General features: G+C 48.0%; 1 protein-coding gene across 6 annotated transcripts; it reads right to left on the bottom strand.

The window, feature by feature from the left end:
* Nucleotides 1-1,498: 1,498 nt before the first annotated feature.
* Nucleotides 1,499-24,082, bottom strand: CCNQ (cyclin Q). Of its 6 annotated transcripts, none has more exons than XM_083719823.1 (6): nucleotides 23,820-24,082; nucleotides 8,345-8,457; nucleotides 7,259-7,442; nucleotides 6,146-6,278; nucleotides 4,925-5,152; nucleotides 1,499-2,591 (listed from the first exon to the last, which is right to left on the bottom strand). In XM_083719823.1, the coding sequence occupies exons 2-6, from the start codon at nucleotides 8,430-8,432 to the stop codon at nucleotides 2,502-2,504; spliced, it is 723 nt and encodes a 240-aa protein (XP_083575949.1). In that variant the 5' UTR covers nucleotides 8,433-8,457; nucleotides 23,820-24,082; the 3' UTR covers nucleotides 1,499-2,501. The 6 variants fall into 6 exon arrangements, with proteins under 6 accessions (XP_083575949.1, XP_083575947.1, XP_083575945.1 ...); XM_083719821.1 differs by lacking the exon at nucleotides 23,820-24,082 and adding an exon at nucleotides 11,334-11,378; XM_083719819.1 differs by lacking the exon at nucleotides 23,820-24,082 and adding an exon at nucleotides 10,736-10,972.
* Between the last annotated feature and the right edge of the window lie 1,110 nt (nucleotides 24,083-25,192).

Genomic DNA, 25,192 nt, shown 5'->3' with positions numbered 1-25,192 from the left:
TTAAAGCTAAACTGCTTTAATGACATGATTATTAAAACAAGACCAGGCTGCTACCCAAAGCGAAAGCAGAAAACCAGCCATAGTCCCAGGATAGCAACACTTTCAAGCAAAAATGGGGGAGAAATAAACTACAAGTGCTACAAAATATTGTTTGTAAGCCCAATTTGTTTTGGGGAAAAAAATATATCAAGAGCATTGTAAATGTACAAGTAATATATAAACCACCGAACTTGGGTATTGGATAAATTTTAACATGCATTTATGATCATCTATTGCATTTTGTACCAGTTATCCTTCTTGTTATTTGTACATTTACAGTGCCTTTGATAAAGGACCTTTTCTCAAAATGCAATGGGCTGTAATAAATAGTATGTAGAGTTTATTTCCTTTCTTTGGCTGCTACCATCATCAGTGTCAAGTGGACCACACTGGGGACCATCCATAAGGGACCTACAGTTTGCGTAAGTTTGGTAAACCTTTTTTCCCACTCTCCTCCATCCTAAGGAGTATACACTAATAGTAAGCTCCATCCACTGTCCCAAAAAACTGTAGAAAAAAACCCTAAAAGCAGAAGGGGGTCCCAAAACAATGAAAACTAAGTATGCAGTGTGGGACACAAGATGCCAACTGACAGTGGTGGGGAGAGGGGGGGCTGGCTTGCTAGAACGAAGAGCTGGAGCATGTCTCTCTGCAACCCCGTGTGGCTAGTCCAACTTGTTCTAACCAGTAGCAGATGCTTCCTTTGTTACAACTCCACGTCCAGCAGCCTCTCCACTTGATGCCTGACAATACTCTCTGTAGATGGTCTCTTATAGAGTATTCTGGCTAAGGGTACTGCCAGGTTTGGAAGACACACCACAGGTTGGGGGGGGGGACTAGAAGCAACTGGTTTTCCATTCTGACTTCTAATACAAAGTATAAAGGGCATTCACCCTAGAGATGAAAAAATGCCATTTTTGCTTCCAGGGGCCACTGAAGACTGAAGAGTCATTCCTACAATGTCAGGATGTGTGTCACTAAAGTAGAAATATGGCAGACATGCAAGAGCTGAGCTGCAAATGTACTGCAATGAGAGGTCAATCTGGAATAGATCTAGTTAGCAAGTGGTGAGCTGGCAGCCCTCAGTTGCACAGCCAGCAGGGGGCTTTGGCGCAAGAGCTATGCCCTAGAAAGGGCTCTACTGGCATCTGCCTCTGCTGTACTGCTGTTCACAGAAGGATGGGGGCAAAGCCACCCCAAACCACAAATGGGGGTGGGGTGACTGTAGTGCACATGGCAGCAGCAGTGGCTCATCATTTCGACCTGACTTGCAACATGTCCTTGAAAGTTGGCCCACACTGGTCTCGTTGCCAAAGGCAGGCAGCCTCCCTGAGCTTTCTCTGCCACATTAGGACCGGCTAACAATTGTTACCTGGCCATTATGAAGCATGGAGAATTGACCCCCACCCCAAGTGGAACAGGCAAAGGTGTAAGAATGAAACGGCACTCAAAAGGTATACTGTCTGTGGACACGTTACTTATTATTATTAATTTTATTTATGAATTACTCCCTGTAAGGCATCCAGTAGCTACCAAGGCTAATAGCAGTGACAGACCAAGGCTTTATAAATTTGCCTAATCCTTTTTAAGAGCCATCACATTCCAAGGCAATAAATCTCACGTTAATTATTTTGTGCTATCAGCATACAGACTTTGGCATGTCCTGAAGATACTGCCGTGTAACTGGACGAAACTCGAGTTCTAGAGTTTTGAAAGAGCAAAGGGAAGAACTCAAGGATTGAACTTCTGACTGTTCAATCAGTGCCAGAATTTCAGCTTGACAGATGGAACTCGGACCATCTAGTCCAACCCCCTGGTGAAGAGGCAGACCGTTGGGGCAACCGCAACTGGATTCAAGGTGCCTTTTGGCTCCTAGTTTATATGCCTGAGTTTTTAACACTGGGAGGAAAGAACTGCAGGGGGTATGATGAGGCTTGAAATGAGTGGTGCCATTTTTTTCTATTCATTGGCAGCCCTAGCTCATCCATGAATTTTTCTTACTCTGGAATTAAGGCATTCACAGCAGTGGGGTCTTTGTCAGATGTCATGGAGTCATGGTGCTTCATCCAAGATCTATGACTAGTACGTAGCAGCTTTGGGGAACCATTCCAGAAACAGGTGGGGGAAATATCCTGGCAACATGTTTCACCTGTAGTAGGGAGGCAACAGGTTCCTTCTCCATGTTCTTCTTTCCCCATGGACTCTGAGCTGGCACCAAGTTAAGAGTAGAGGATCAAAGGCTTCAGTCTAATTCCAGGCTGGAGAGGAATTCAGGGACACCACAGAACACAGTCTATCCAGGCACAAACACCAATCCAGCCCGTTCTGTTCTACTGGGTCGCTCAAAACAAACAGGATACAAATTTGGTGTGTTTTCAGGGGGCAACACTATCACCTCAACCCCACTTAAAGTGACCAGTCGACTTGGGACGCTGAAGCCTTCTCCTTACGGCCCCATGTACTTAAGAAATTTCTGTATCCAGAGTATAGATCTGGATCAAGCCCAAGACAATCTGGTCAATGACATTCTTGGAGAGATCTTCGCTGAACACCTAGAAGGAGAGAAAACCAGAATAGAATTGTAGAGTTGGAAGGGACCGCAAGGATCATCTAGTCCAACCCCCTGCAATGCAGGAATCTCAGCTAAAGCATCCATGACAGATGGCCATCTAACCTCTGCTTAAAAACCTGCAGGGAATTAGAGGTCACCACCTCCCAAGCGAGCGAGACCGCTCCACTGTCAAAATACGATGGGCCTCCTGGAGAGACCGACCTGCCAGGTCCAAAGCCGCCGCTCCTGGCAGGCTGCTTTGCCCTCCCAGTTTGCTCCAGTGGCAGCAGAAGTGGTGGCAGCTTTGGTTTTGGCAGCACCCAAGTGGGCGCCCCTGTCTCCCTCTTCCAAGACCTAGCTGCTCCCACTTCCTTATTAGCATTGAAGCTGGCGAAGCCCAGAACTCGCAGGCGTTCACTGTCTCCAACCTCTTGGCCTCCCCAGTGCCTTGAAACTCTCCATTGCTTCATGCAGGAGACTTTCCTCCTCTGCCACCCCCCCCCCCCGCCTTTGCTCAACTGCTACCTACCCACCTTATGAGAAAGCCTTAGGCTTCCTTTGCTGCATGCATTTTGTAGCACTCCGATATATTTGGAATTTGTCACAGCTCCGGAGTATGAAGATTATTTAGTAGCCGAGTAGGAAATAGGTGTGCTTCCGATTGGGTACAGATATCACATGTTCGCTTAACAGTTAAATATTGGGGGAGATATCTGTAAAATGGCCCCAGATATTGTGAAAGACCTCCATTTCTCTCTCCCCACTCCCATTTCTCTGTGTGTTGTAACTTCATAGTGAGTACTGGAACCTTTATTTCGGGGGGGGGGAGCACTGGTGACCATTCCTCTCACCAAAGAGAAGCTAGGATGTGCTCCAGTCTCTGGGTGCAACTAGATGGAATTTGCAGGGATCCCCCCCACACACACATACACCGTTTCCCCAGCTGAAACTGATACACAGCTACTGTTTGCCCCATATGGTACTTGAATGTTTTGCTCCATGGGTCAATTTATTCTTTTATATATGGTCAATTTATTTAAAACAAACAAGGGATTGTCCTGCCCTCAGGCTTACAATTTAAAGGGCAGCTGGTTGGGGGGGGGGCACACTTGAACCAAGCACACAAGGTATGGGAAATAATAATAATAATAATAATAATTTTTTATTTATACCCCGCCCTCCACAGCCAAGACCAGGCTCAGGAGGGCTAACAACCAATAATAAAAACAAATTGATTAAAATACAACATTAAAACATTAGGATGCAGACTCTTCACAGGAGGAGAAAGGAAAAAGAAAGGGGGATGGAATCAAACTGATTCTAAGCCAAAGGCCAGGTGGAACAACTCTGTCTTACAGGCCCTGCGGAAAGAAATCAGATCCTGCAGGGCCCTGGTCTCATGAGACAGAGCGTTCCACCAGGCTGGAGCCAGTGTTGAAAAGGCCCTGGCTCTGGTTGAGGCTACTCTGACTTCCTTAGGCCCCGAGACCTCTAGGGTGTTGCTATATATGGACCTTAAGGTCCTCCGTGGGGCATACCGGGAGAAGCGGTCCCGTAGGTACGAGGGTCCTAGAAAGGATTTTTAAACAAAGCAGCAGTAGCAGCAGCTCTCTAATGCCCCCGTCCTGATCCAGTGCAATGACCCTGTGGCTGCATCTGCCTTTTTTCTTTTTCCCATAAAAAACTGGGAGGACTGCGGATCACCTGCATCCTGTATCATTTGGCCTCTGAATCCTAAGTTGTCCCTTAAGGGCATACCGAGGATTGAAGGGGGGTCTCATGAGCAGCAGGGGAAGGCCTGCAACTTCCCCCTGTGCTGGTTCCCAGGCCTAGCACATCCCTGTACAGTGGTACCTCTAGCTGCAGACTTAATCCATTTCGGGGTGCCATTCGCACCCTGAAAAGTCTGCAACTAGAGTGCCTCTTCTGCACATGTGCGCGGCACGATCAAGCGCTTCTGCATGTGTGCAAAGCGCACAGATCACTTCTGTGCATGCGGCGAACCCGGAAGTAAACACTTCCGAGGGTTTGCCATGTTCGTAAGCTGGAAGTCCACAACAAGAGCGGAACGCAACATAAGGTATGACTGTATAACAGGCAGGGAAGTGGCTGGTGTGGAGCATGGAGTCCATGTGACTGCAGAGGCGCAGCAGCCGACGGGTGGCGCTATCTGTACTTCTGATTCAGCATAAAAACAGACCATTAAGAAGGAAGAAGGCTGCTGCGTGGGCCAGCTCCAAGACAAGAGTCCAGGTCCAGGTTGGGCTGAAAGGGGATACCCGACTGCTTGCCCCCAGCCAGCAGCCTGCCCACCTCTCACTCCCGCGCCCTTACCTGCCACCAAGGCCTCTCCGCTTCAGCATCAGCAGGCACCTCCACCCCGTAGCACTGCAGAGCCAGGTAAAGGACGGATGCAGCAATATGCTGAGGGGGGTGTTGCAGGCACAGAGGCCCGTGGTAGCTGTCCCGCAGCAAAGCCCAGGCTGCCACGGCCACTGGGGTCCGATCCCAGCTGTGCCGGTTCATCCAGTGCTTCAGGGACAACAAGTAGTGGAGAAGGTACTGCAGAAAGAGAACAGCAAGTGTCAGCGCTGGCTGAAAACCCAGGGGCTCCGCTTGTGAGCAGCATCTCTCACAAAAGCTCTTCCTTTCAAAAAGGGATCAGAGCTTGTGGCAAATCCACGGCAGATGCTCTTCGAAGGCCATGTCCCTTGCTTCAGCCCCACTGGCTTCTGGTCCCATGATTCAGTCCCTTGGAGCTAACAACACAATCTCACAACTTTCCCCCACTTTGTCCTCACGTGTGTGTGGCTCTCCAGCATGGAGGTCACCTTGGTTTAGGAAAAAAACCTGGATGACTCCTGAACACCAGGGACACTGTGGCCCTCAGGCACAACCTGAGCCCAACTAATGATTGAGAACGGTGGAAGCCACAGCTTCCCCAGCCCCACTGAAGACCACCTGGCCACTTGGTAGTGGAAAAATCTCTACACAACTCTTCAAAGCAAAATAGGTGTTGCTTTTATTCTCACAATAACCCTGGAAAGCAGATGCAACTGGCAAGCTATTTGCCCAGTGAGCTTCATGACTTGTGAGGGATTTGAACTCAGGTCTCTCCTGCAAGCCCAGTACTTTATTCATGCCACCACACTGGCTTTTGCATTCCTTCATCCTGCTGCCCCAGGGTGCAATCCTACTGCACCTGCTCTCAACCATTGAGAAGGGCTCCAAAGTCAGGAGTGCTGGCTCCCAGCCTGCCTGGGTTCATTCTCCCACCACTTGGGGAACGAGTGTCTCTGGGTACCATCTTTCCTCCCCGCTACTATGTCTGCCTTCCCTTCTCTGGCCAGAACTGTGACTTCTGATCTGTTCCTCCTAGTCTAACCCTCTGCAGTCTGTTCCCATCTGGAAGGTGGAAGCAGAACCCAGAGGCTTGGGGTGCAAGGGAACAGTTCCTCCAGGTGGGAGGAGAGTCATGAAGGTGTAGCCCTTTGCCTCCCAAGCAAGTCACACACCCCGTTTGCACCCTGAGCCCCCACACTGAGCAGCCCGCACCTTATGGGGGTGCTGGAAAGAGACACGGAAGCACAGCACCCGCAGCATGAGGAGCTCACACTGGACAATGCTGTCTCTCAGCTCCCAGAAATGCATGTCCAGTTCCAGGGGGTCACTTTGTGGGTGCAAGTACCTGTGGGGGAGAAGAGGAAAAATTCTGGGGGTTTATGGGGTTCCCTCTTGCAGGTGACAAATTAAACTGATTTTTCTCTTTCTCTGAACACCCAAAAAAAGCTACGTGCAAATGTCTTACAGAGGGAGGCGTTCCTTCTAAGCCTGAACAATCTTTTATGGAAATCTTGTGGAAAGCCAAATCCCTTGCCTAGAATTCTGAATGGGGCTACAGCCTTTGTTCCCCATAACTGGTAGATTTATCAACTACAGCTGTTAGTTGATTAATTGGTGGGGGGGGGGCACTTTTAAACAATAAGGAGAAAGCCTAATTGATAAAGCATTTATTTCACTTTTTAAGTCAGTTTTCTCTTTAGTCTGGCTGATGGTTGCAGCAAGTGGTCGTTTTTTGTTTATGCCACATGGGCTGTTCACATTAGGGTTGACCTACAAATTTTACTATACGGGGCAAATGTCTGCACTGCCACTTGTGAATAAACTTTGACATAAGCCAGTCAAGAGGATAACTGGATTTAAGCAGTTCAGAAAAGCAAGTGGGGATGTGTATGTCTTTAACCAAATTAAAAGAGGGGTGGTTTTGTTATTCCTTGCTCTTGCAAGCACACCCACCCACTGTGGAAAGCGGAGGGTACAATGGCAAGATGAGTGAGGAGGGGCACAACTGTATAATCCCTCATACCGTACATCCTAAGAGCAAACTCAGTTCTCCAAGTATGCCTCCTTATGTAAGTACAACACCACTATTCATGCACAAGAAGGAGGAATCAGTAGGCTTGGGGAAACCCCAAGGTCTGCAGAAGTACAAAAAAAGTAAATTAGGAAGGGACTCCCTCCAAAAAGCCCAATGGCTAAGGAATGGCTGTTGGGGGCGAGAGCGGAGGAGGGAATAGAAAAATTTGAACTGCATGCCTTATTCTGCATCCATGTAGATATATACTCCTAATACAGCTAAGTCCAGCGCTCACACTCGGTCCACATTACCTGTGGCTGACATTGATGATGTCCCTTGTCCGCAGGTGCTGCTCTTCTACCTTCCCCGCCAGGTAAAGGGCAGCCATAGCTACCAAGTAGGGATCATAAGGTTCCAGAGGCACCTCCATAAAGAACCGGTGGTAAATGGTGCATGCTGTGGCAATGGGGACAGAGCGCAAGCCCAGTTTCACACCTGTCAATGGAAAAGAGAATCAGCAAGGCGAGGATCGGGGACTGAGTGCGGAAGCAAAGTGCAGGGCCCCTAGACTCACAGGTGGCTTGGCCACAAAGCAGAGTGCAGAAGAGGGAGAGGGCAAACTAACAAGGTTGTGGTGAGGGAAAATCCACTGGGAAGTTCCCCTGCACAAACCTCTCTAAAATGAATGGGAGCTGTGCAAAACCATGCGCAGATCCAATTCCTTTCAGTGATGCAGCCTCAGAATTTTTTTCCAGTGGATAACATCCCATTTTAACCATTGGGAGGAAGGGGATTTTCTGCCTGTAGGCACCTAAATGTCGCTTCCACCCTCGAGATTCCTATGGGCTCCCCCTTCCCTCAATCAGGGCAGATTTCCTCCTAAACAATATTTCTTGATTTTCCTTGACGTTTTAGCTTCCGTTCTAAAATAAAGCAACCAGCCTTTTCCTTTTGGAGATATAAGACAAATTATTCAGACAATGTTTTTACCCCAAGCCTGCCTCCACCACCTTTCAGTATTCCTGTGAGTGCAAAAGTACTGACACTATGCAATTTATTTTTAAAAACAAAATGTCATTGAGCTTAACAATTTATTACAGTTAACTGAAAACAGCATTAATTTTAAAAGAGCATACTGCTTGAATTGTTTTCCTGTTTCTCATTGACTTACAATGACGCCCACCAACTCCTCCATTTCGCAGCTCTGGGCTTGCCTCCAACCCAACCAGGCAGGACCCTCTACCCTCCAAGCCACAAAGATTGCCGCACCTGGTCCTGTATCTCCTCAAATCACCTTTCCCCTTCCAACATAACCCTCCTTTCTCACAGGGATTGGGGCACTACTGACCAAGCGTTTCTCAGCTGCACCAAAATGCAGAGCCCAGCACCCCTCTCACCTGCCTCCATAATGAACCTGCAGACTTTGAAGTGTGTCCTGGCATCGGCAGATACCTGACCGGCCTCTGACAACCCAGCAGAATCCATGAAATGTTGGTGTGTTCCAAAGAGTCTGCAGAAACAAAAAGAACCCAAAACCACCTTAGGAAACGCCCCTAGGAAACGTCCTAGGCAAAGCGCCTTGCTCCAAGAGTCCCATTCCTTTGACTGACAGTCAGCTGCTACCACCTGCCCCACTCCCTAAGGCCATGGCAGTCTAGCAAGATTTGCGTGCTCATGCTGCACTGAATTAAGGACAGATATGGAGGGAAGAGACGCAGGTGGCGCTGTGGTGTAAACCACTGAGACTTGGGCTTGCCGGTTGGAAGGTTGGCAGTTCAAATCCCTGCAACGGGGTGAGCTCCTGTTGTTCAGTCCCAGCTTCTACCAACCTAGCAGTTCAAAAGCACATCAAAGTGCAAGTAGATAAAGAGGTACTGCTCCGGCGGGAAGGTAAACGGCGCTTCCATGCGCTGCTCTAGTTTCGCCAGAAGCGGCATAGTCATGCTGGCCACATGACCTGGAAAAACTGTCTGCGGACAAATGTCAGCTCCCTTGGCCAATAAAGCGAGATGAGCACCACAACCTCAGAGTCGTTTGCGACTGGACTTAACTGTCAGGGGTCCTTTACCTTTACCTTTTTATGGAGGGAAGTCCATCTCCGTTATCTAAAACAGCTGGGGGGCACTATTTATAACTCCTGTCAAGAGGAGCACCTAATACTAGCGCCCATGCTCATAGCAAGTTGTAGCGCAAGGAGGACAGGATTAAATAGAAACAGCATCCAGAAAATACAAGATCGTGCTTGTTCCTAACATATGGTAAGGCAACACTTTATATGCACACACTAAGAGAAGGGATGCAGCTCTGGTCTCCTTCCACTGAATCAGCGGTGTGGGTGGGAGGGGGTGTTGGAGAACCCCCAGAACAGCACAGGGGAGGAGGAGGGAAGATGAATCTGCCATGCAAGCCGAATGGGAAGAGTGTGACACTGATATTCCTCCCACTGCAAACAAATCAGAGGCGTTCCCAGCAGGACATTGTGAAAGTATCTGTACAGGCCAGTGAGGAAGAACCACTAGGCTACAGGCTGGATCTGGCCCACGGCACCTCTGCCAAGGCCACACTCCTCCTCCTCCTCCAACATCAGAGCAGGGAAAACCTCACCCACAGTTCAGCAGAGGCGGGATTCATGGGTGATGTTCCTCAGGATTGCTGGGGTGGGGGAGTCTTAAGCCTTCACTTCCCCATCCAATAAAAATGAGTTAAGAAAAGCGAATAGCAGTGTGCATGGGATGGGGGGGGGTGTTAAATCTGCCCTCCCTCCCCATCCTGATGATACATCTTCGTGGGGGGGGGGGTGATGTGTCTTTCTATGTAAGTGGGGGAGCCCCTGCGAGAGAATATGGCTCTGGAAGGCAAGGGAGGAAGCATGTGCATATATGCACATATATAAGCACACATATATGTGGATATATATATATTGGCAGCGACTCTCCTCCTCCTCCTATCTTTTCTACTCTAGAGGAAGTATACACACTCAGAATCAACAACCGTGAATCAGAACGGAAGAAGAGCTCTGCCGGATCATGTCAATGGCCTTTCCAACCCAGCATCCTGTTCTCACCTTGACTGACCAGATGCCCCAATGGGAAACCCACAATTCATTAATGCCAGGACTGTTTAAAGACAGGGATGGAGGAACCTGTGGTACTGCTGAGACGCCCAAAAGCCCCAGCCGATTTGAGCAACAGTAAGAGATCAGGGGAGTTGCATCCAGCAACATTTCTTAAAATGGGTTCTCCAGTCAGTGAAGGCGGTGGAGTGGAAGGAAGGATGAGCGCAAGAAAGGCACACCATGCCCAGCCCCTGAACCACGGTAGGAAAGTCCCTCTGGCATTACAGTGCCGAGGCCTACGCAGCAGCAGCAGCACCCAGAGTCTGCAAAGTTAGGCCCAGCTGGTGCCAATCTAGTTTGCACACTAGGAAGGCGATGTATGTCCACCCAATTTTTTTGGTCGCTCACCTCGATTTGTCAAAAAATAACATGTCTTGTACAAATTATAACATCCTTCAAAATATAAAACACAAAAGTAAAATGTTATCAGAACTTTGTAAGATACAACGAAGGTCTTTCTGCATAAGACTGCGCCCCTCGAGAGGTCTGCGCCCTGGGCGGCTGCCCGGCTGCCCTAAGGATGGCGCCGGCCCTGCAGAGCCCACCCCCCGCCCGGGGCTCGTCCCGCTCCGGACCCTCCCCGGTTTCCAAGGAGAGAGCGCAGGGGCCCCCCCTCGCCCTCGCCCCCCTCCGGGCCCCGACCCACCCCGGGCACTCGCTCGCCTCCGCCGACCTGCTACTGGCGGGAGCCGAGGCGCGCGGCTGGCGGCGCGGGAGGAGGAGGAGCCCGGCCCGGCCGCGCGCTGCAGCCGCTGCGTGGCGCCTCCGCGCGGACCAAAGGCAGCCGGGCCGGCGCGCAGCTCCCTGGCCCCGTCGCCCCCAAGCGGAGCCGGGCCGGAGGCGCGCGCCAGGAAACGTCCTCTCGGGCGCGGCGCCCTCTTCCTGCTCCCCGCCCCTCGGCCGGCCTTCCCTTCCTCGCCTGGGCGGAGACTTCTTTCCCGCCGAGGCTTCCCACGCGCCGGGCCCCTTCCAGGCGCAGCGCTGCGCTCGCCGGATGCTGCCCCGGGCACGCTTCTTCGGCGCAGCGCCGCAGTGACAGGGCTCCGCGGGGGAACACGACCTCGCCCTCCGCCTCGCCTCCGGGGCTCGGGGAAGCAAGGGAAGCGGAGGCCCGAAGCTCTGGCTCGGGCGCGGAAAGAGCTTTTGGAGCTTCCAGGTTCCGGGAAGGACTCGCGAGGGCTCCGGGAGCAAGGCAGAGCCAACTCGCCCTTTCTTTATTTCCCCGCCACCCGCATAAACCTGTGGTCGTGCAAGTGTCAGATGCGAGTTACCTGTAACTGAAAAGAGCCGTGGCGTGTGTTTTACGACGATTCCCCACGAGAGGGTGCCGGTTCAAAATTCATCTGGAATCAAATGGCCTGACGGATGGATGAGGCTGCAGTCCGGAGTTACCCATCGCTAAGGAGGAAGCCTCCCATTGGGCACACTGGGATTTACTTCTGAGTAAATAGCTAAGCAGCAGCGAACACTAGACCTAACCCTAAGCAATGCAACTGAAGCAACATGTTTGCTCTGCCTCCAGTCACGTCCTCTTGCTTTCCTTTCCCCCCCCCCAAAAAAAAAAATTATTACATTTTCCACAATTATAATACTTATGGACCAAACAAAACACAAAGAAGAAAAAGAAAAAAGACAGCATAAGAAAAAACAGTATAGTGCATTACCAAAAATATATAACCAACACCACAACATATATAAAAAATAGGGAAAAGAAGAAGTCGCCCTCTTGCTTTCCTGTTTATCTTATAATACAAATCACAGCCCAGTTGGTAGAGTATGAGACTCTTAATCTCAGGGTTTGGGGTTTGAGCCCCACATTGGACAAAATATTCCTACACTGCAGGGGGTAGGACTAGATGACCCTCATGGTTCTTTCCAACTCGACAATTCTATGATTCATAGAACTCTGCACTTGGAAGAGACACAAAGTGTCATCGAGTCCAACCCCTGCAATGCAGGAATCAAAGCTGAATACGTAAATATTAGACTGTAAAGTACCATGCACATTGATGACAAGTGTTATAAGAATTCTAAGGTTTAAGGTCTCAAATACAGAATCAATGTTCATAAATGTACAAGGCAAACATATATAAACCACATCTCTGAAATAGTACAGGAGAGCAATCCTGAAGCCATTTTGACTCTCCCAAATTGACCTCAAGTATTTCTCTGCAAGGAGGAAGGAAATGGGTAAAGCTTTCCAATTGTTTTTGGACTGTAGAGGCTTACACCTCCCTGCAAAAACAGTCTGGCAAGTATCTGTTAAGCTGAGCAAACTATCAATATGTGTAAGAGGTTCAGTAACTAAAGTATTTACCATCTCAAAAGAATGGCCAGGCTACCCAGAAAAATGCAATCAAGTAAGGCATTATCTGGTATCCTGGCAGACAGGAGAGAAGCAACACACTCCAATTTCTGCTGGAGACCGCCTCTTTCTGTGATGTAGGTATGATGTTTTGGGGGTGGTCTTGGGTTACAGGGTGGGCAATTTCAAAAGTCTAGGGGCTTGCGCACCATTGTTCTGGGTCTCTCCCACCTCCTTGCAAGGAGGGGAGGGAACTTTGTTGCAACAGAAAAATAAAGATCTGCCTTGCTTTCTATGGATCTTGGCCTCCATCCATTCATCTCTGACTGATCATGGACTTAGGGGATTCAGTCCCTTGGGAAGTTGGGCAGCAAAAGCCAAACCCCCTATTTTTTCTATACCATAATATACATCAGAGCCAGCTGATCTTGGTTTTCTTGATGGCATCTGTCTGTCTCAGGAAGAGTGTGCCATTGGAGGGCAAAGTCAACCCGTTGGAAAGTTACAGCTCCTGCTGTGGCTGTTGAGACCAATGCAGGAGAGGCCTATTTTGTTGCAGCTGGGGCAGACGAGGGCATCCAGTTGTGCACAATGGTGTTTCTACAGGAAAACATATGGTGTTTACCCTATTGGAAGCCTCTGGTCAGTTTCAGCACAGTTGTCAGTTTGCAACCCAGAGTTTCCCCCTTTAAATCTGAGAATGGTGCTTTTCCTATCTCTCTTCTATCTGGTGCTGCCATTCACACACTTCTTCGCCAAGCAGGTTGGTAGGGTGGGGGCTGGGAGTTGAGACAAATGATAGAAGCAGGTGGAAAAAAAATGGATGGGAGAGCCCACGACTGCCTCACCAGCCCCAACCCCATCCAGCCTCCAGTGGAGTTCTCCAATGAAGCCTGGAAAAAAGGAAATGTCCTGGATTCATGCAGACTGCTCAACTCATGGTTGGTTGCACATTTTAAATGTATGCATTTGTATTGCAGTGACTGGGGGTCTGAAACAACATTTGGGAGGATATCCTTTTCGTTAGAAGGCTGCTGAGGAACATGCCTCCAAGGTTCAAGTCTCTGTCACAGTGAAAAAGTCCTGCGACATCTGAAAAATCAAGCAGTTTATTGTGACGTGCACTTTCAAATCCATAGTCGGGAGTCGATTTCACAAAGTGCAAATTATTAACATATAAATACAAATTTACTAAGCCTAACCTAACTTTCACCAGATACATAGAGTAAATTGGAAGAGCACACTGGGCACTGAGGTACACCAGAAGAAAAAAACCAGTGAACAAGATTTAAAGGTAACAGAAGTGCAAGGAACACATTCAGATAGCAAGATAAAAGCCACAAACAAAACATGACCTACATTTTCTGGAACATCAGAGCTTGAATACTGTGTGCCACAGCAAATAATGCTGTGGCCTTGGCCTTGTGAAACCTGGTTTCAAAATCCAACTCAGCCACAAATCCTACATATTATCTTTCAATATCTGTAGGTCATTTGGGGGGGGGATGTACGTAAGTTATTATGATGGTGTAAATTAAGGAAAGGGTTTATTGGCTTGTTATTCTTCGTTTTGCTTTGTGATGTAGTCTTGTGTATTTTTATGTTGTGAACTGTCCTGTGATCTGTGGTTGAAGGGCAGTATACTAGTAGTAGTAGTAGTAGTAGTAGAACAACAACATTCAGAGGCTGAAGTTGTTTAGAACCTCAGAACAGAATTTTGAAACCACAAGGAGCAGAAAGTAGCTTAGTTTAGTTTATAGTAAATGAAGCTTCCTTAAAGGTGAATTCTAACAAGACTAACATATTCTCAGGTTTTCCTGTGTTTTCCTCAATATCACACAGCCCTGATGGTTAACAGTTTATATTCACCTGAGTTATTCCAATAAAGAATGTGGAAATCTTCCACTATATTAAAACCTGTGCTTTGTGTCTTAGATTATGTGTTCTAAGTATCTAAGACTTGCAGTAGCTGAAAACCAGTGTTGATATATTGGGGGGGGGACAGAGAGGATCCGTCCCCCTTGCCTTTTGTGATGGCTTCTTTGGTTGCTTTTAGAAGAGGGGAAATGGTGGTGAGTCAAGGGTGGGGCTCGTGAACTTTTAAATCCCCTTTACCTCCCCTCGTCCCATTAGAACATCCTGCTTGAATCTCATTAACACGGGGGGGGGGGCGGATTAAAACTTCTCTTTAGCACCCTTGCCAGAAGCCACATCATGCCAAGCTGCAGTGTGGTGCGAAGGAGCCATGAGTTGGCACCTGCCCAGTTCCATACTGTTGTACTCCCATCAGTAATTGATACTCGGCAGCTTGCACTGCTGGTGTGCAGAACGCTACAACCTTGACAGAAATGTTTCATACACATCATCACCAGCTACTACCTGGATCAGAAGAGCAGAGGGAGGCGTTGCTTGCAAGCCGGCCATCTCCCAGGCTGAGCTCCGTCTGAATTCAGTGAGAAAGAGCAGCATGAGCACTTAACACAGGGAAAACTCTGGGCATGAGACTGCTGCCACAAGCAGCAGAATGAATTGACCCTTCAGAGAGATGCATCGTGAGGGTTTTGCTGAGTGCTGAGAAATCAGGATAAACACAGTGGGAGCTACTTTTGCATTTTAGCAGAAATATATCTAATTCTAGGCCAGTGACAGACAATAGTTTTTAAAACTTGAGAGAACTGCACTCATGTGGTGTGCTACTCACATACTCCTTTTGTTCCACAGTAGTCTCTTGTATGCCTCCTTCCGGAAACTCCTTCCGGTGCCAAATGTATTGCTCTGCTTTCCTTTGGACCACATCAGTGAGGCCGAGAGAGGGGGTCTTGTTGTCTGGGCTGCCCAGGACCCCCATACACTCTGCCCAAGCGTGCACCACAGGGAGGTTCCTTTAGTGCTGCTAACACAGCAAAAACAATGCAGGAGGTAGCAGTTACAAGTTACTGGTCTCTGCAGCCACAGCAGGTGCTGTGATTCTCTAGTGGTATTACTTCACACACACACACACACACACACACACACACACGCCGAAGTGTAGTACTCCATTGTCTCTTAAGACAGGCGGATGCCAACAACAACAAGTCCCTGGTCAAACAAGTTTTGCATGCTTTTGAAACAAGATCAGATCTGCCAAATCTGTTTACCAGGGGGTAGCTGATGAACCTTCATTGCTTTGACAATGGAATGAGGTGGTAAAGAAGATTTCAAGTTTCTTGTAAATTACATAACGGAAGTCGGAGAAGGATGGGGAATAAACAAGGCGAGGCTGGAGACGGCTTTCTTTTGTTGGGGTTCCTACTTCATGCCCGCAATTTAAAATGATAACACCACTTTGCAGAGTTGTTTCCTTTTCTAAGCTACATGTTGTATATCAGTTGGCTGAAGGTGTTCCTAGGTCTTGCCTTAAAGTTCAGTGTGCTTTGCAAGTTGAACCTATGCAGTCAGAAGTAAGCACTACTGAGTTCAGTGCAGTTCACTGCCAGGAAATTATGCACAGAGCCACAGTTGGGCCCTGTGGGATGTAAATTCATGACTCCTGGATCAACACAGCTCCCTGGATTTTGGACTTTCCTTGAGGTTGTGGCAATGGGAGTTGCCATGGCATATGTGGTAATGAATTTCCTAAGTGCTGCCTTTGAACAGAGGTTCCCACATTGTTCCAGATGCTCAGCCCTACTCTCTTGCCTCAGAGGGAGCTGTTGCCTGGCAACTGCCAGAAAGGGAAGATGCACCTCCATCATGAGCTGAGCAAGGTCCAGCTGTCCAGCACCCGTCCTGTGCCTAGAAGGAGGCTTTGCTACCTACTAGGCAGAAGCCACATGGCAGCCAAAAGGAAGACCAAGGCAGGAAATGCTTGCTGACTAATCCTGGCACCACAGAGACACTCTGGCATTAATGTCCCTGATTCTAGACCTGGATGTGATTTTTATTGAGATTTTTTTGCAGTTTGAGAGACCCTCAGGATTATAAAGTGGCAACAAAACTATTCTAAATTAAATAAAGGCTGAAAATAGAAAGCTGGGGTTCAGCTTTTAACTCTACGACAGAGATGTATTTCCAGATCAAGGAATTGGTTTTACTAGATTATTTGTGTGACTCATTGAGGGGAACAGAGCCACATGCTACTGAAGAAGGCAACCCCCTTCCCTCTGATGGTGGGGGGGTGGGCCTTTAGCGTATCAATAATGTTATTAGAGAGAGAGAGAGCACACACACATTCATCATTTCAGTGCCAATGCTCATATAGTCAAAGGGGCACCATCCATGCAAAACCCACAGTTCCTGGAAATAGAAACAAAATATTTAGAAAATAATCCAAAAAACAAAGACTGAGCATTCTTAGTGGTCACAAAACATTGAATGACTGCTGTGGAGGAAATGGAATGGAGTATTTCCCCAAATGGATGCAGGTGGCGCTGTGGTCTAAACCACTAGGCATAGGGCTTGCCGATCAGAAGGTCGGTGGTTCGAATCCCCGCGACAGGGTGAGCTCCCGTTGCTCTGTCCCAGCTCCTGCCAACCTAGCAGTTCGAAAGCACGTCAAAGTGCAAGTAGATAAATACATACTGCTCTGGAGGAAAGATAATTGGTGTTTCCATGCACTGCTCTGGTTCGCCAGAAGTGGCTTAGTCATGCTGGCCACATGACCCAGAAAAACTGTCTGGGGACAAACGTCGGCTCCCTTGGCCGGTAAAGCGAGATGATCATCGCAACCCCAGAGTCATTCACGACTGGACTTAACTGTCAGGGGTCCTTTACCTTTTATTCCCCCCCCCCCCAAAAAAAGAGCATGGCTGACTGAAGAGGAACCTTCTTGGCCCAGTGGGCCAGATCTTCATCAACCCCTACCCTGTGAGCCAACTTTGACAGATAGACAGAACCACCCAACCTCTCAGTCATCTGACATCATCTGAGTTCCCACAGGGAACTTGCTCTCCCTGCCTCTCAGCTGATGGCAGGAAGGTCAATCCTGTTTTCCACGGGGTGCAGCTGATCCAGCCCCTTGCCTGACATCACTTTAACATCAAGGGTGGGGCCTGCAGGGGAAACAACCTTACAGGTCAAATGGGGAGGCCTAGAAGGTCAAAAGTGGCCTGTGGGCCAGATGTTCACCACCTCTCTGCAAAGCTTTGCAAAGAGCCCCGAGGAAAGAACCTTGTAAGGCTGGTTTCTAGTCCTAAGGTTTTCTTATTACGTTTGTATATCACCTTTCCTGCAGGGACATTGAGCCGTGTGCTACTGAAGAAAGCAGCCGGTGTCAGAACTGCGTCTTTATATCAAGTGTGAGGAAACTTTTTCAGCCCAAAGGCCACATTTCCTCACGGAGAGCCTTCTGAGGTCCACATTGCTGTAGCAGCCAAGGCCAAAGGGAAGAAAGGCAGCAGCAATGGATGGGACTCTCACCTTCGTACTGCAGGTTCCATTTCAATCCCATGGAAGCCAGAGTGTTTGCTGCATGTGCGTCTTTCTGAGGCAAGCAAGACGAATTATCCCAGTTCCAGTGTGGAGCAGATTCAGAGGGAGAAACCCATGTAAAGCAGAGGTTGGTGGGCTTGCAATCTAATGAACAAAAGGGGCCTGTGGACAGAGGCTGGTGAGGCATCCCCTCGCCTGCCATGTTTCACATGGATCCAGCCCCTCTCACATGTGGCGTCACAGCTCCTTGGATGGTCAGCCATGTTGGGTTGATCAAAGAAAGAAAGTTTTTGAGGTGCATGGAGCTGTTTGGCACTGTAGCATCCCAAAGCTTGTTAGTGTTTGTTCTGTAGGTCACATCCATGTTGTTGCGGAAGCTGCCTATAAATGCAAAAAGGCATCTAGAGCTGAAGCAGTAAGAGGAGATGTAGGCAGCAGCCGTTCTAGACGTATTAAGCCTGGTGAGACTCTGCATTCATGATTCCCAACCTTCATTCCATCTGGCCGTTGCAGCTAAAGCTACCAAGCCCTTTTCTCTGATGTGCTACATTTGCCACAAAGTAATGCACTGTCTGAAGAACCACAGGGTGTGTATGTGCACACACAACAACCACCACCACCACCATAGGGAGGTAAGCTAAAACAGTCTCCCCCCACTTCCCGTTACCGTGGTTTCCATTCACATGTGAGCCATCAGTTTGTGACTAGAAACTTTTTTTCCCTGGGCTGGGGGAACATGGAGAGAACAACTTATTATTTGCTACTGTTTAGCTAGGATCTATGCTGATTTCCAGCAGCCTTCATGGGGGTGGGGTGGGCAGGGAACAGCCTGAGAATCAATCAGGCCCATTAGGAGTATGTCAAGTAGCGAGCCTTTTAAAAGTCTCAGGTATCACATCTCCTTGAAGTCACCGCTGATCATCAGGGAAGCGGGCAGAATGCTAACTGCAAATTGGGTTTGGGGGGGAGGGAGAGAGAAGACATTGCAGGTCATGGGGAAAAGAAGGCAAGGAAGCAGAGATATTTTCAGACCACCACGTACTCCTCCTTTCCATCTCAGGATCATTTGTCCAAATTTAACAGGGTCAAACAACAGTCCAGGTGGCCATGGATGAGCCCTCCTTGCCTGACCCAGGCAGGGCCATCCCTACCATTAGGCACAGTGAGAAAAGCACCTTGGGCAGCATTTATAGTTGGATATATTTCCAAGTTTCCCACAGTCTGACTACACCAGTGGGTAGAGAGGGGAAGTAGGTGTCCATTTGACTTACTGTTTCAAATCAGATTGGACCTGGTTTGGTGGGAACTGCAAAACAGACGTGTATTGCGGCTAACGTTGTGTGTCTGCGGCCTCACAAGGCAGCAGTGGGAGCGTGCTGGATGCAGAGTAAGCAGGAATGTGTACACAGCCGCCCTCACATGCTCCTATCCATTTCTTTATCCAAATAAGCAAGGATACATTCTGGTCAGACCAACATATTTGGGCTGTGAAGCACAGCAAGTGGGAAGTGTGGACTGGGGACACTTCCAAGGGCCAAACAGAGAGGCGTGGAGGGCCACAGTCTACCCTGTGACTTCTAAGCTAGCCTGCTGCCCTTGTGTGCTAGGGAGGACATCAGCCTAGTCACCAGTGTTGAAGCAAGATTCAACCACCAACACAGTCAGCCTCTATATCTGGAATGGGGAGGAGATATCACCTTGTCTTTCACCTCAGGTAGCACAATGTCTTGGGTGGACCTTGCAGGTAGCTGCCCATCCAAATATACAAGTCCAAATGGTTCAACTATTGGAGGTGCTGAATCTGAGAGATGTTCCTACCTCTTAAAAGATAAGGAGGTGTGAAGAAATTGGCTTCCTTTGCAATGGAGCTTTTCTGACAGGCCACTGAAGAGGACAGATGTATTGGCCTGTGGCCCCCTCCTTCTAAATGACCCTTCAGGAAAATTAGCTGCTGACCAGAGGTCTACAGGACCATCTTAGGCACATCTGAGTTCAATGTGGCTTACTTCAGAGTGGGTAAATGGGTATAAGTGCAGCCTTTCAGAGACTGCACTATCTTTATTTCACAACAGAACCACTGAATAATGCAGTGGGCTCTGCAATAGGATGCTGATTCACATGTGCTTGACCTTTTCTTTTCTTTTCTTTTCTTTTTTGCATGGCTTGGAGATCTGCTCAACCTGTATGTGAATGTATACATACACAAACCATAGACCACAGAATGTCAGTAATTGTTCAGCCAGTGGCAGACTTTGCCTCTCATGCTCCACTGTGCAGAGCTGTAGTGGCGCCCCCTGCAGCCAAACTGGTCACACAATTCTCAAACCGCTTCTGGTACAGTGACCTCTTTCCCAAGGAAACCAGACCGGGTGAATGTACTGCAGGGCCAGGACATCTCAGCACTTTGAAAAATGGACAGGAGTCTACACAGCCATTATGATATGTGATTTTTCCAGCCTCAAAGGCTTTCAAACTATGAATTGACTTTCCCTTGCCAGGAAAAATAAATTTAATAATCTGTGATTCAGAAGTACTGAGACTTTTAAATGAAAATCCCTGCCTATCCTATTTTTGGAGGTTATTTGGGGACATGCTATGTGAGAATGAGAACAGAAAGAGAACTTTTCCAAATATGAAATTAGAAACTGTTGTGCATATAGAATTAAAGGGGGGGAGGGAACTACGTTGAGCTGTTCTTAAGTACATTTCCTGTCACTGAAAATACTCTGTATTCAAGAAGAGCACCATCTTGGTTAAAATGTCAATTGGGAGCAGAGGGGGAGGAATATAAGCAAGGTAGCCAAGACACAAGGGAGGGGGGAGCAAGCACTATGGGATGGGATACAGTGTGGTTTACAATTGCATTATGTCTGGCCTCTTAGTTATTGATTTTTCTCCTTTTTCTATTTATAGCAGCCTCACTCAGTGTCAAATCTCTTTCAGCGGTCACCGGCTCCAGCAGAAAGAGGGCTGAGAAAGGAGGCAGAAAAGCCAGACAGCTGGGAGGGGGCCGGGAAGAGACTTGGGCTGTGCAAGGATAGCACAGCTTGTAGTGCCAGCAGGAAAGAGCACCAGCCACAGCGATGGCACCATCAGCACCATCATCTTAAATAAGATGGACAGTTCCACCTCCACATTCATACAGGTTCTCTCAAGAGCCAAGATGGCTGCACTCCAGCTAAGTGTATAAACTATAAAATCAAGTATACGAAGCTAAAATCATTGCATCCTGACAAAGCGTCTGTGACAGTGACCCTTGATTTGAGGGCAGGGAGACTCCTGGGAAGCATCGGTGTGAAGGAGTCAAAGGACTGGCAGCTCCCCGTACCCACCAACATGCCAGGGATGAGAGCCTGTTTGTGGCTAGCATGGCTCTGAGGCACACCTTTCCTCCTCAACAGCTCCCTCCTCTTCCAGGTACCATCCCCACGGCACTGATTCCACCCCCGTCACCAGAGAACAGGAGCAGCATGGCTGGGTGTGGGCCTGTGGCTATGTGCTTAAGGGCACCGCTCCTGTAATTCCGCTGCACCATCCGCTTGCCCTTTAGAAATTACAGAATGCAATGTAAGCAAAGTCATACTATGACTATGTGACTGAATCCCACCTGAAAATAGCAGCAGTCTGAAGCACCCTCTGAGAAACAGATGAAAAGCTTTGTCACTTCCAGATGACCTGCTTAATTGAACATTCATTCTGATTTGTTTGCAGGGAGGTTAGACAATGCCACATCAAGCAAATGTTATCCTACACTTATTCTGTCACTTCCCAGATTGCAAAAAGCCCACTTTGGGAGAGGGGTTATTGGGCAAGAGTTTGAAATCAATCATAACTGTGCAACCCGAATTTGCTGGCATGTGATTGAAACCCACCTAAAAACAGAGACGGCCTGGGAATGCCCTGCATTGGATAAGATTCTCCTGGATGTAGGTTTTCAGGTTGTATCGAGGGATGCTGAGACTGAAAAACACACAGCAGGTTGAATCCATTTATCTATAGCTATAGCTCTATCATCTATATCTGTATTTATATCTATATCTATCTATATCAGCTATATCCATCCTTAAGCAAAAGCTATAGATAAGGCCCCGTGATTGAACACTCCCCCATGAAGAGGCTTATACAACAAACCAATTGTTTCTCCACAGACCGTATTATGTCATGTTATCTTTCTTTTCTTCACCTTGGTATAGCCTCTTGAATGACTCATGCAACCCTGAATTTAAGATGATGTCATTGCTATTCTATGATGGGAGCTAAACCTTATTTAAAAATCAATGGATAGAATTATCTGTTCCTCCAGCCCCACTGAACTATCCGAGCCCAGGAAGAGTTGTCAAATTGTCCCCTTTCCCGCAACATTTTCGATCTTGGGATGGCCACTTCTGCATCATCCAAAAAAGAAAAGGAAATGCAGCAGGCATACACACACACTTTGAAGAGCAACACATATTTATTAACCTATGCTAATTTATATGCCTAGGTGCCATTTTAGAAATTGGTACAACTCAAGTAAGGAAGTTTGTGACCAAGTGACATGTCAGCCTGCTGAGTCAGCTGTCCACACTAACTGTTGATGAGACGCTCCTGTTCTCCTTCCTTATGGTCCTGTATCATTAAACCAGACTTGAAGAGAGCTTTCCTCTGCCCATCCCAGTTCTTTGTGCATGGCCTCATGGTCCAGCAGCAACCAAGATTCCAAGTCGGAAGCCATGGTGTCACAAGCTGAGGAGGGGGACCACGTTCCTGGCTCTGGTCCTGATGGCGCTGATCAGGGACTCAGGGAACATGATGCTGGCAGGCTGGTGCAGACTAAACTGGCTCCCACAGGACCTCTGATAAAATCAGAGCCAGGACCTTCACAGGCACGTTCCTTCGGGCCCTAGGAATTCAGCGCCTCCCAGACTTCTTCACCAGCCCAAGAGTGCAGTGAACACATCAGGCAAGAGGCCATGGACAGAAGAACCAAGTATCTTCAGGCCAGAAGGTTGCTGCCCTGACTCCCTAAGCATCTTCAGGAGCCTATGCAATCAGGGTCCCTTAAACAGGCTGTTGTGTGGACAGAGCCTTAGTCCACCCCTCCCTCTGTGCATGTGCAGAGAGAACCAGACCAGTGATAGACATGCATTGCAAAGTGCAGTAGAAGAAATGGCTATCCCAGCCTTCATCAGCCTGGGTCTGATGGGAACTGTATTCCAAAACATCTGGCTGGAGGGCACCAGTCTGGCAAAGGCTGGGTTAAACATTTGTGTCCCGAATACAGGTGCTTCATCAGAACGCAGCTGAGGTTTGTTTAAAGAAACAACCACCAGTTTCCGCATCCTGTTCCATAATGCCTGCCTGTCTTTCACCTGTTAAAAGTAATCCTTCCCAGGAGTATGTAAGAGGGAAGTACTACTCCAATTTTAATTGAGGAAGAAAATAAAGGTGCTTTTTATATCAGAAGTCTGGGAAGCATTAGGCAACTGTTTCAGAAAGAAAGAAAGAGAAAGAAAGAAAGAAAGAAAGAAAGAAAGAAAGAAAGAAAGAAAGAAAGAGAGATTTAATAAAGGACATGTGACTTCTCTGACATATATCATAAATTGTGCTTTCTTTTCTGCTCTGGCTCAGCTTTGCCGAGAGTACGGGAATCACACACTGGCATCTCTTGAGTGGGTAATGGAGAAACAGAATGAACCAGCCAAGGGATGAGATCATCTGTTTATACTCACTACTTCTTCCATTAAAGTGGGGAGGGGAGGGAGGCTTTTAAAGGCTGGTCGCTGGCCTGTGAAGCTAGCCCTTTGTTTGTCAGGATGATTCTTGCCGTCTCTCTGCTCCTTTGTGTGTGAGCCTGACTGATGATGTGCTCCTGGCATGTCTCTCCCTTTCAAAAGAGATGGTGCCATCTGAGAGATACACTGAAAGAGACCAGCAGCATTTCAGCTAAGTAAAAGCTGCGAGGAACAGGGGAGTCATGGCTGGCTCACTGACCATTCAGCAAGGTGTTTGTGTTGAGTTGCAGACATCACAAGAACTCTGCTGGATCAGATCAACTTCCTACCTCGTCCAGCATCCAGTTTCCTTGAGTGGTCAGCCAGATGCCTAAGGGACGTCTTCAGGCAGGACATGAGGGCAGCGCCCTTCTTACCCTTCTGTGGTTCCTTAGCGACTGGTGTTTAGAGATGCCGCCTCTGATTCTGGCTGAAATACATAGCCATCGTGATGACGAGCCATTGACAGCCTTTTCTTCCATGAATTTGTATAATCCCCTTTTAAAACTGTCTTAAGTCCTTGGCCTTCACACTACATTTCATAAGTTATTGCTGCATCTTGGAAGTAAAAGAGAAAAGGAAACAGGGCATTAATAAAGATGTTATGCGGGTTGTTCTCTTGTTCTGTAGGTTGTTCCTGTATTGCTGTGGGCACTTGGGCTCAGCAAATAAGTCCATTTCAGTTTCTCTTGGTTTCCTATTTCTCCAATCTAAAGTTTGGTTCACAGGTCATTTTCACACCCGTTTGTGAGTTCTTTTGAAAAAAGTCCTCATGAGAATTCCTCAGAATTTTGGTGCACATTTCCACGTAATATACACATATTTGTACGAATTTTGTGATATACACATTTTTAAAAGCATATATTTCATAATTCTACTTACATTTAGGTAGCCGTGTTGGTCTGTCGTAGTTGAAACAAACAAACAAACAAAATCCTTCCAGTAGACCTTAGAGACCAACTAAGTTTGTTATTGGTATGAGCTTTTGTGTGCATGCAGGGACGCAGGTGGCGCTGTGGGTTAAAGCCTCAGTGCCTAGGACTTGCCGATCGAAAGGTCGGCGGTTCGAATCCCTGCGGCGGAGTGCGCTCCCGCTGCTCGGTCCCAGCGCCTGCCAACCTAGCAGTTCGAAAGCACCTCCGGGTGCAAGTAGATAAATAGGGACCGCTTTCTAGCGGGAAGGTAAACGGCGTTTCCGTGTGCGGCTCTGGCTCGCCAGAGCAGCGATGTCACGCTGGCCACGTGACCCGGATGTGTCTCCGGACAGCGCTGGCCCCTGGCCTCTTGAGTGAGATGGGCGCACAACCCCAGAGTCTGTCAAGACTGGCCCGTACGGGCAGGGGTACCTTTACCTTTACCTTTTACTTTGTGTGCATGCACACCACATGAAAGTTAATACCAATAACAAACTTAGTTGGTCTCTAAGGTGCTACTGGAAGGTATTGTTTTATTACATTTCATAATATTAGGCTTTAATTCAATGGGACTTACTCTGAGTAGACATGTTTAGGATTGTGCTGCCTGTAAGGCACATACACACACACACACACACATTGAGCAAACACCTGGTCAGCACTCCTGGTGTGAACACAAACAGAAACAAATCTAAAACCAATTATCTGAAATATTGGAATGTGTGAGAGGCCCTGCTTTGCCACACAAG

The sequence above is a fragment of the Podarcis gaigeae genome, assembly GCF_964106915.1.
Source record: "Podarcis gaigeae genome assembly, chromosome: 17".
In the NCBI taxonomy this organism is placed as follows: Eukaryota; Metazoa; Chordata; class Lepidosauria; order Squamata; family Lacertidae; genus Podarcis; species Podarcis gaigeae.
The sequence above is the reverse complement of the archived record's forward strand: the minus strand, read 5'-3'. Positions and strand labels throughout refer to the sequence as shown.

Coding starts and splice junctions, on each gene's coding strand:
- CCNQ (XM_083719818.1), bottom strand. CDS start 10,433: ATGTTATTTTTTGACAAATCGAG. Junction 8,458..10,410: donor TTATTTTTTGACAAATCGAG/GTGAGCGACCAA, acceptor TTGTTTCTGCAG/ACTCTTTGGAACACACCAAC. Junction 6,279..7,258: donor ATCATCAATGTCAGCCACAG/GTAATGTGGACC, acceptor TCTCCCCCACAG/GTACTTGCACCCACAAAGTG.